The 9,993-nt window shown below is 60.2% G+C and overlaps 1 protein-coding gene across 1 annotated transcript; it reads left to right on the top strand.

Moving 5' to 3' along the window:
- Positions 1 to 3,079: 3,079 nt before the first annotated feature.
- On the top strand, positions 3,080 to 7,327 carry RND1 (Rho family GTPase 1). Its single transcript, XM_032785613.2, has 5 exons — positions 3,080 to 3,257; positions 3,783 to 3,870; positions 5,595 to 5,704; positions 6,654 to 6,788; positions 7,012 to 7,327. Exons 1-5 carry the CDS (start codon positions 3,138 to 3,140, stop codon positions 7,255 to 7,257), a joined length of 699 nt encoding a protein of 232 aa, XP_032641504.1. The 5' UTR covers positions 3,080 to 3,137; the 3' UTR covers positions 7,258 to 7,327.
- Positions 7,328 to 9,993: the final 2,666 nt, after the last annotated feature.

The raw sequence follows: 9,993 nt of genomic DNA, 5'->3' as shown, positions 1-9,993 counted from the left end.
AAAGTGACTGACGTGATCACACAGCCAGTCACGGGCAGACCTCAGGAGTCCTGACTCCCAGTCCTCCACTCTAACCACTAGACAGCACTCTCCTCCCACTGCTTCAGTCACGTGCCACCTACCAGAGCTGGGAACAGAACCCAGAAATCCTGACTCCAGCTCCCCCACCAACTGCTAGACACTGCTCTCCTCCCAGAGCTGTAAGCAGAACCTGGGAGACCGGGCTCACAGATTTTGCCCCCTCCCACCCCGGACTCATTTCAGAGTGACGTGTGGTGCGTGTGTTTTGGGGGCAGGGTAGTTTTCCTTTCAGACAGTGAACTAATGGGCGATTAATCCCGAGAAGCAGGGGCGTGGGGTTGTTATCAGACCAGTGTCCGCTGTGACCTCCGCTGGGCAGGAAGGCAGAGCGCTGAGTAATGGAGAGTTTGGAGCAGCGCCCGTGGGGAAAGCCCAGATCCTTCCTCCAAGCTCCCCTGGACAGCCAGGCCCTCCTGCTGCATGGAGGCTGCTGAGGCTGGCACAGAGTCCATGGGGCTGGCTCCAGTTCCTTGTGGGCACCCAACAAGGTGCAGAGCCACCTGGGCAGCCCAAGGAGCCAGGGTTCAGCTAGTCCGTGCTACCACCCTGATTGCTCTGAGAGGCTTTCCCTGTTCACCCACCAGTCCCCAGATGCTGCAGAGACAGAGAGGGTCTCAGCTCCCTGATTCTTCTCCTGCCCCTCTCTGGGCTCTACCAGGTACCCACCACCACCACCTGGGAGTGAGTCTGCAGAGCTACCCTGGCAGCTGCATACTGCCCAGGCAGGCTGGCGCTTAGGGTCATATGGCGGGCTGAGGGGCTCCCAGGGAAATGCCGCCGCACAGCGCAGGGGTCTCGTCACCCAGGCACAGAGCTGGCTTTGCAGCTGTGCCCAGTGTAGGGTCTGCTCCATGGTGGAGGGAAGCTGGGTGGGAGGGGCTGGCCAGGTTTTGGGGATGGAAAGCGAGCTGGGATCTGCTGCGGCTGAGCAGGAGGTGGGGCCCAGGCAGCCTGTGCCCAGCTCACACCTGGGGCTGCATGGAGCACCTTCCCAAAGGAGAGATTCCAACACAAGAGGTCCTCTGACAGCCCCTCACCCAGGCCCAGCAAGAGCCCCGGGTGGAGAGGACATTCCAGGGTGTCAGGAGCAGGGTGCATGCTGAGGGCAGGAGGGGGTTGGCTGGCGTTCTGCTGCTTGCCAGCTACTCCCTGGCTAGGGGGCTGAGGCAGCCAGCCCTAGGATCAGGGGGCTGAGACATGGCAGCTGACAGGGGGTCCTAAGGAGTGCTCAAGGGACCCAGGATCCGAACGAAGGCACGTGCCCCTGGCAACCCTGGTGCCCAGCCAGGAGGACCTGCCGTTCATCCAGGGAGCTGTGTTGCAATTTCCATATTAAACTTCCACCAGGTCAGGGGCTGTCCAGCCTTTCCTAACAACCCAGCCTGCTGGGCAGATAGCCCTCAGTGCGAGGGGTGAGGCTGGTGGGATTGCGGTGCGCAGCCGGGACCCCCAGGAGACAGCAACAGAGCCTGCTGCTTTATCTGTCCTGGTGCTGCTAAAACACTCCCCCTCCCCACTGCTCCCATGCACTGGGGCAACAAGGCTTTGAGCACTGAGCTTATTCCAGTTCAGGAAGGGAAATGAGCCGGTGTGAGGTACCTCTGTACCGACGGGGCGGCCTGCACCCCAGGGCTCCTGCTGGAAACCGTCCCAGCACAAACCGACACAGTTAACCTGATCGAACATCCTAGTGCAGCCCAGTCCTCAGAGGGGTGGGGGTGAATCATGGGGGGAGGGCTGGAGATGGGAATGTTTTGGGGAGGAGAGCCAGGCCGAGTTCTCCCCACCCCTGTCCTATCACTGCCCCAGCTCTTCCTGCCCCCAGCCAGCACCCTCCCAAACTCCTGCACGCTCGGTGCTCCTGCTGGCTCAGCCCCTATGTATCCCTTACACCCATGTGCCCCCGTTTCCCATCCTTTCCCCCAAGTTCTCATGTTTCCACCCTCATGTTCTCCCTCTCTGCTACCCTAGTCCTCTGCCGCCCCTCAGGTCACCCCCTGTACCCCTCTAGAGCCTGCACTGAAGTCATGAAAGGGCTACTACCAATGTTAAGAATCCAGTATCATCAATGGACACACTCAACTCCAGTTGGTAAAACATCTGCAAATAGATCATCCAGACCCAGGGGTTTCAGCTGGACATAAGAACACAAGAGCAGCCAGACTGGGTCAGAGCAATGGTCCATCTAGCCCACTGCTGACAGTAGCCGATGCCAGATGCTTCAGAGGGAATGAACAGAGCAGATACTTATCCTGTCCTCCGGTCCCAGCATCCCGGTCCCAGCATCTGGCAAACAGGATTATGGACACCTCGAGCATGGGACTGTGTCCCTGACCATCATGGCTAATAGCTATTGAATCTGAGTGACTTTGCCCCTTTGATTTCTCTCTTGTGGGGCCGTGAAAATCAGTGGTTACAAAGCATTGTTCGACTGAGGCCAGGATCCGAAGAGGTGCTGGGTGCTGAGCACCTTGGAATCAGGGTCTGGAGTTTGAGGGGTGTTGAGTCACTTCTTCTTACTACTACTCAACGGGACTTGCAATCTGAGAATTTCCAGTCGGGAGGGCGGCCAGGACAGGCCGAGAAGGAGGGAATCTCCCTGACTTCATTGGAACTAATTTTTCTGCATCACTATTTGGTGGGGGTTGGGGGTGGGCGTAAGGTGGAAACTCTTGCGGACTCGTTAATTGGCTGGTAATTAAGCCAGTTAAAAAAACTCCTCGATCAACAGCTCAGCAGCGGTGCCAGGCGCTGCCCTGCGACCCGCTGCCCTACCCCGTCCCACGCTGCTCCCAGCCGGGAAGGTGAGGCAGGGGGGTGCTGGGCTAGGGAGAAGCTGTGACTCAGGAACTTTGCCGTTGGCTGCCAGGCAAGCGCCCCGCCTGTCTGATTGGCTAGGGGAAGCCCCACCTCTGCCTGCGATTGGCCGGGTACGTTCCATATAAAGGCAGCCCTGGCCACACTCCCTGCAGGGCTGCGGCTGGTCGGAGCTAGAGGGCAGGGTGCGGGCGCTGCAGAGACGTGCTGAGCCGCAGCGGAGCTGGGACCCCATCACCATGCGGGAGCGGAGGAGCCCCCGGCCGGCCGTGGCCCGGTGCAAGCTGGTGCTGGTGGGGGACGTGCAGTGCGGGAAAACGGCCATGCTGCAGGTGCTGGCGAAGGACTGCTACCCCGAGGTGAGTGCTCGGCGCTGCGGGGGCAGCTGGGCCCGGCCTGCCCCAGGGGGGCGCCCCGCTTCGTGGGCTGGGGGCTCTGGCAGCTGGGTTAGTGTGAGCTGTGTCTGTGGCAGCAGCACCCCCCTGGGCTGGGGGCTCTGGGGCCTAGGTGGTGACGGGGCCTGCTCGCCATCGCAGACATACGTGCCTACGGTGTTTGAGAACTACACGGGGGGTGCCCGGGGCTGGTCCCTATGGGCTCTGCAGGGGGTGCCTCTGCCCAGCCTCCTGGAGCTGTGCTGGGTCCCTGCCCTGGGGCTGGCAGCCTGGTGGGGGTCTCTGTGCCTGCTGCCTGTGGCAAATGGGTGCTCCCCTACGGGGGGGGTAATGCCCCCCACCCTGCCACACACCTTGCCCTGTGTAGCCCATGCCAGGCTCTGGCTGGCAGCTGGGCTAGTGTGAGGGGTGCCTGTGGCAGCACCCCCCACACTTTCTGGGCTGGGACTCAGGGGCCTGGGTAGTGATGGGGCTTGCTCTCCATCACAGACCTACGTGCCCACGGTGTTTGAGAACTACACAGCCTCCCTGGAGATGGAGGAGCAGTGTGTGGAGCTGAGCCTCTGGGACACTTCTGGTAAGGAGCTCCCCCCCAAGCCTGGTGGGGTGACTGAGGTGGGTGCTGGCAGCAGGGGAGGCTCCTTCATTCTCTGGGTATGTGTGTGTGGGAGGGGGTCCCTGTAGATCCAGCCCTGGCCCCCCAAGCCTAGAATTTGTTGGGTTCTGTGGGGCTGTGTTGCTCCTGGTGTGTGTGGTGGAGGGGGTGGGGGAGGAGTGTGCACTGCAGGGGAGCGTGTGAGGAATTGAACAGGGAGCTGGGAGGGGAGGAAGCTCAATTTAAGGCATGAGACCCCCTTTGAGTTGCATTAATTCTTTAAGTGTGTGCGGGGGGGGTGTGGGTTCCCTACCATTGCAAGGGCAGGCTTTGCTTTGCCTCATGCAGCCCCATTCCCCCCTGCAAGTCCTTCTTAAAGCCAGCTGTGGTCTCTGCAGCTCATTCAGCCCCCCATCCCCCCCACACGCAGTGGGGATGGGATTTCCCTGGCATCTCTGAGCAATGGGGGCTTGGCTGGGAGGGAGGGGGAACCATGTGCCTGCTCTGACTGACCCCACCAAAGACAGAACCCAAATACAGTCAAACAATAGCAGCCCCATTCTAGGGGGGCTGGACAACCTGGGACCCCACTCCTGCAAGAGCAGAAGTGGGGCTGGGGGTCTGATGCTGGAGGCTGCAGCAGTGGATCTAAGAACTGCTGTCCCCCCAGACTGCTCACAGCCCCCTGAGTCCCCTGCACCCACCCTCCCTGGTGTCCATGGGGTCTCTGCAGCCCAGCTCCCCAAGCCCCTGCTGACCCCAGCTGGAGGTGCTTCTCCCCTCAGTGCATCACTGCGGCTCTGCTGTGGAAGGGGGGAGCAGGGGTCTTACTGGGGGAAATCCCAGGTCAGGAGGCTCCTGATCCTTCTTGAGAGGAAGGGGGACAAATCACCTAAAATGAAGGAGGAAGTGTGGGGGCTGTTGGGGTGGGGGGCCTTGGCTGACCATGGAGGTCACATTGGGGAGCCCCTGCAGCAGGGATGCAGCCCCCTCCCTTGCTGCTGCAGCATCCCCCCTCCAGAGGGGGGTCCCAGTCTTGCTTGGATCCCCCTTGTTGCTATGGTGATGCGCTGGCACAGGGAGCTGGCTGTTTGCTATTCTGAGCACAGAGTGTCTGGGCTGCAAAATGCTTGGATGCTGCTTCCAGGGGTGGGGGAGGGCACCTGGGCTTCCCTCCCCATGGGCACAGGGGGTGGGGGAGCACCTGGGCCTTCTGTCTCCCCTGGGGGTACATGGTCCCTCCCCACCAGTCTGCATTCCACCATGCCCGGCTCCCAGGTGCTGCTCAGCTCTGGGGCAGTAGTCCAGGATTTCAGTCTTCCACTGCGTAGAGAAACCCAGGGTGAGTCAGGCGCCTACAGCCCATGTCACTGGGCTTAGAGCCTGCAGGGAAATCCCCTGGGGTAACTCAGGGCAGCAAGTTATATAAATGGCTCCTGAAGGCTTGGATGAGAGGAGCCTGGGATGCTGGGCTGGAGTGGGGGGGAGATGGAACTGGGGGCTGTGAGGACCACAGCTGTGGCCAGTTGTGGGTCAGTCCCCCAGCTTCTTATATAGGGGGTAGGGGCATGTGAACCCCTAGGACAGTGCCCCCTGCTTGGGAGGGTCCTGCTCCCCCCCAGGACAGACCATGGGTGCTGGTTTCCCAGCAGCTTCCCCCCACTCCTGGCTCATGGGGGTGACACACTCACCTGTGACCCCCGCAGGGTCCCCATACTACGACAATGTGCGCCCCCTCTGCTACAGCGACTCGGACGCCGTCCTGCTCTGCTTTGATGTGGGCCGTCCTGAGACCATGGACAGTGCCCTGAAGAAGGTGAGAACCCCCCACACACACACCCTACCTCTCCTCCCCCCATGACAGATCCTCCTGCTGTGTAAAGTGGGGAGGGGCCCTGGGGCAGCTGGCCCACAGGCAGGGATGGGGTGTTGTGCTCCCAGCCAGTGGTGAAGAAAGCTGGGTACAAGATGATGCACCACTGGCATGGTCTGAGGGTCCTTCAGTGCAGAGCAGTTGGACACCACCCCCTGCCCCCCCAGGGTCTCTGATTGCAGGGGTGGGGTATTTCATAATGGAGGGCCTGGCCCCTCTCATGAGGAGCCAAACACCCATGACCCCAGACCTGCTCTACAGCTGGGAGGGAAGGGGGTGGCGGCTGAACCTTGGGGGTGACCTCTTGATTTCCTTCAAGACTTTGTTTGGCTTAAACACTGGGGGAAGCCTCTTCTGCCCCACTGGTTGAGAGCAGCATGCCCATCCCTGCCCATGCTGCTCTTCTGGGCACCAGAGCTACCTGTCTGTCCTGCTGCTTCCATTTCCAGTCATGCTGGGCTGGGGAGAGGGAATGATTCTTAAACTCCTTTGCCAATGTGGCTCTGACATTTTGTACAAAGACTCAGACCCTGGTGGCACTGCCCAAAATGACCCCCCAAATCATTCCTGGTTCCCCATCCTGTGCTCTGGCTGCTAAGCCAGCCTTGCTGCCAGGTCTGATCCTGAGGGGGGAGGGGAGGTAGCCCTGACTGGGTGTTGGCCGTAGGATCTGGCGATGGGGTGAGGCTCCCAACCAGGCTGAGCTGTGCTGTCACCAGGGTGGCCCTGTGGGAACTACACCCTTCTGGTGACAGGACCCAGAGGGCATGGGCAGGGCAGCTGATAAGCCCTGTGGGTAGCAGCCAGGTCACCCCAAGGGATTTCCCTGCAGGCTCTAAGCCCAGTGACATGGGCTCTAGGCGCCTGACTCACCCTGGGTTTCTCTATGCAGTGGAAGACTGAAATCCTGGACTACTGCCCCAGCACCCGCGTGCTGCTGATCGGCTGCAAGACAGATCTGCGCACTGACCTGAGCACCCTCATAGAGCTGTCCCACCAAAAGCAGGCGCCTATCTCCTACGAGCAGGTGAGTGGGCTTGGCTAGTCCCCGCCCCCAGCCAGGGCTCAGCATGACCACTGTACAGCCTGGGGCAGTGGCCCGGGGCAGGCTTTCTGGCTCCAGCACGGCTGGAGCTCTGAACCAGAACCTTAGCTTTACCCCAAATCCACCTGTGATATGAGCCTGGCCTGCAGCTGCAGGCCTTGGTGCCTGGCTCTGGCTGATGGGTCTTTCCTTGGCTGGCTTCCAGGGCTGTGCTGTGGCCAAGCAGCTGGGAGCAGAGAACTACCTGGAGTGCTCAGCCTTCACATCAGAGAAGAGCGTGCACAGTGTCTTCCGGACAGCATCCACCATCTGCCTGAGCAAGGCCAGCCCCCTGCCCCCCAAGAGCCCTGGGCGCAGCCTCTCGAAGAGACTCCTGCACCTGCCCAGCCGATCTGAACTCATCTCTTCCACCTTCAAGAAGGAGAAAGCTAAAAGCTGCTCCATCATGTGAAGGGGCCAGGGCAGGGGCCGCTGGACCAAACCCTGACTCTGGCCTACGGATGGTCTCGAGCTGATGCTCTGGGGGGGGGTAGGGGACAGGATGGGGGTGTGGGCGGATGGGCAGCGGACACCTAAAGGTTTTTCTGTGGGGACAGATGGGGGTGTGGGGCCAAGTTCATGTCTGGCCTCAGCAGCCCGGGATCATCCCTTCACCATCCCAGCACTTGCACGCAGACTCAGCACACGTTCTCCGAGGAAGATGGAGGCGGGGTGATGAGAGGGACCTGGGGCATCTCAGTGCAGAAGGACCTCAGCAAGCATCTCCCTCTGGAGCCAGGAGCTCCCAATGAGCGGGACCCATCCATTTCATTGAAGGCTTACCTGGTGTCTGGCTGTGACACATCCTCTCCATCTGCTGCTTGTCTCCAGAGCTGGCTGCTTCCAACCTTGCCATTACCTGCCTCCCAGCCTGGGGGTGGCTCCACCTTCACCTGTCTGGGGGGGAAGGAGGCAACTGGCTTATAGACTTTTTCTCTGGGAGGTGGTGGCAAGTGGTGTTCAGTATTATTAAAAAGCTTATTTATTATGGAGAATGGAATGGCTCAGCTGTGCAGCAGGGGCTCCTGCGGTGTCTGAAGCATCAGGTTGAAAACACCCTCCCCTACACACACCCACTCACCCCTGGTATAACTAATGATTTAGCTGCAGAAGTGCCATCTCCTTCCCCAGCTGCAGTCGCTAAGGGGACAGGGACCTGCCCCAGCTTGTGTGCAGACTAGCAGAGCTAGGAACAGAACTCCAGGTGCTCTGACTTCCAGCCCCTTACTAACCACTAGTCCCCACAGTGGGGACCCAGCAGTCTCCCTCCCAAGCCAAGTCACCTCCAGCAGGGCTGTGGTGACACCCACTTCCTGTCTCTGGCTGGGTGAGCAAGCACCTGAGCCATATCTGGCTGACACCCCATGCAAATGAGTGGGACTCTCAGGGCAAAGTCCAGCCCCAGGCATATGGGGAGGACAGGCCAGATCCCTGGGTGGCGGGTGCAGTACCCCCTTGGCACAGAGACAAGATGAGACATGGCTTCAAGGAAAGTGCAGGAGCCTGGGGTGGGTGTGCACACACTCCTGGTTCATGCTCTCCCTATGGCCCAGATCAGGATGTGACCCTGGGATGAATTTCAAGGGGTGGAGCATGTTTCATGCTTTGGTGAAACAGCTGCTGCCCTTTGCCTTCTTACTGCTGGGTGGGCATGATGGCCCCAGAGCCCCCACCTGCCGGGACAGCAGGGCCCTCACCTGAGATGGGCTGAGCTCTGCTCTGTTTAGCAGAGGAGCAAGGGGGGAGGTGATCACACTGGAGGGAGTGGCAGGGTCCAAAAGGGTTCTTTCGCCTGGCCTGGGGCAGAGATGGACACACTGGCTCCAAGCTAAACCTGGGCCCTTCCCCTTAGAACAGAGGTGTCTTGAGGGGCATTCACCAGGGGACTAGGCCTGGCTGGAGTCTCTGTCTCTTGGCATCTTCAGGTGCCACGTGGCTGCCTTGCGCCCACTCAGGGCAGTGGTAACAGGTGGTCTCTGGCCTTGGGTGGGTGGGGATCAGAGAAGACGATCTAAGGCTGCCTGCTCATGTGATGAGCTGGCCCCAGCTAGGCGCCACTGGAAGGCCTCACCCAAAGGAACAGCTCTGTGAAAGTACCTATCTGCCAGGTTGCAGAGGGGGGTGTGGGGGCTGCTGCATACCTGTGCTAAGAGCTGCTAGCAGGTTCCAGTCAGTGCCATGGGGCTGCTAGGTAGAGCCAGCCGGGCTCCGTGGCTTGTAGCAATTCCTTCTGGGGCATAGATGGCAGGAAGGAGGTGGGGGTCACCACAGCTGCCTGCCCCCTCAGCCCAGCCCTGCCCCTCCTTCACAGCAATTCTGAGGGGGAGAGGGTGCACTGGGGGTTTGGCAGGGCCAGCCCTAGAAAGGGGCTGCTGGACCAAACCCTGACTCTGGCCTACGGATGGTCTCGAGCTGATGCTCTGGGGGGAGTGGGGGACAGGATGGGGGGTGCGGGGGTGGGCAGCGACACCTAAAGGTCTTTCTGTGGGCCAAGTTCATGTCTGGCCTCAGCAGCCCCGGGATCAGCCCTTCACCATCCCAGCACTTGCACGCAGACTCAGCACACGTTCTCCGAGGAAGATGGAGGCGGGGTGATGAGAGGGACCTGGGGCATCTCAGTGCAGAAGGACCTCAGCAAGCATCTCCCTCTGGAGCCAGGAGCTCCCAATGAGCGGGACCCATCCATTTCATTGAAGGCTTACCTGGTGTCTGGCTGTGACACATCCTCTCCATCTGCTGCTTGTCTCCAGAGCTGGCTGCTTCCAACCTTGCCATTACCTGCCTCCCAGCCTGGGGGTGGCTCCACCTTCACCTGTCTGGGGGGGAAGGAGGCAACTGGCTTATAGACTTTTTCTCTGGGAGGTGGTGGCAAGTGGTGTTCAGTATTATTAAAAAGCTTATTTATTATGGAGAATGGAATGGCTCAGCTGTGCAGCAGGGGCTCCTGCGGTGTCTGAAGCATCAGGTTGAAAACACCCTCCCCTACACACACCCACTCACCCCTGGTATAACTAATGATTTAGCTGCAGAAGTGCCATCTCCTTCCCCAGCTGCAGTCGCTAAGGGGACAGGGACCTGCCCCAGCTTGTGTGCAGACTAGCAGAGCTAGGAACAGAACTCCAGGTGCTCTGACTTCCAGCCCCTTACT

Source organism: Chelonoidis abingdonii, chromosome 26 (genome assembly GCF_003597395.2).
Source record: "Chelonoidis abingdonii isolate Lonesome George chromosome 26, CheloAbing_2.0, whole genome shotgun sequence".
Taxonomy (NCBI): domain Eukaryota; kingdom Metazoa; phylum Chordata; order Testudines; family Testudinidae; genus Chelonoidis; species Chelonoidis abingdonii.
The sequence above is the reverse complement of the archived record's forward strand: the minus strand, read 5'-3'. Positions and strand labels throughout refer to the sequence as shown.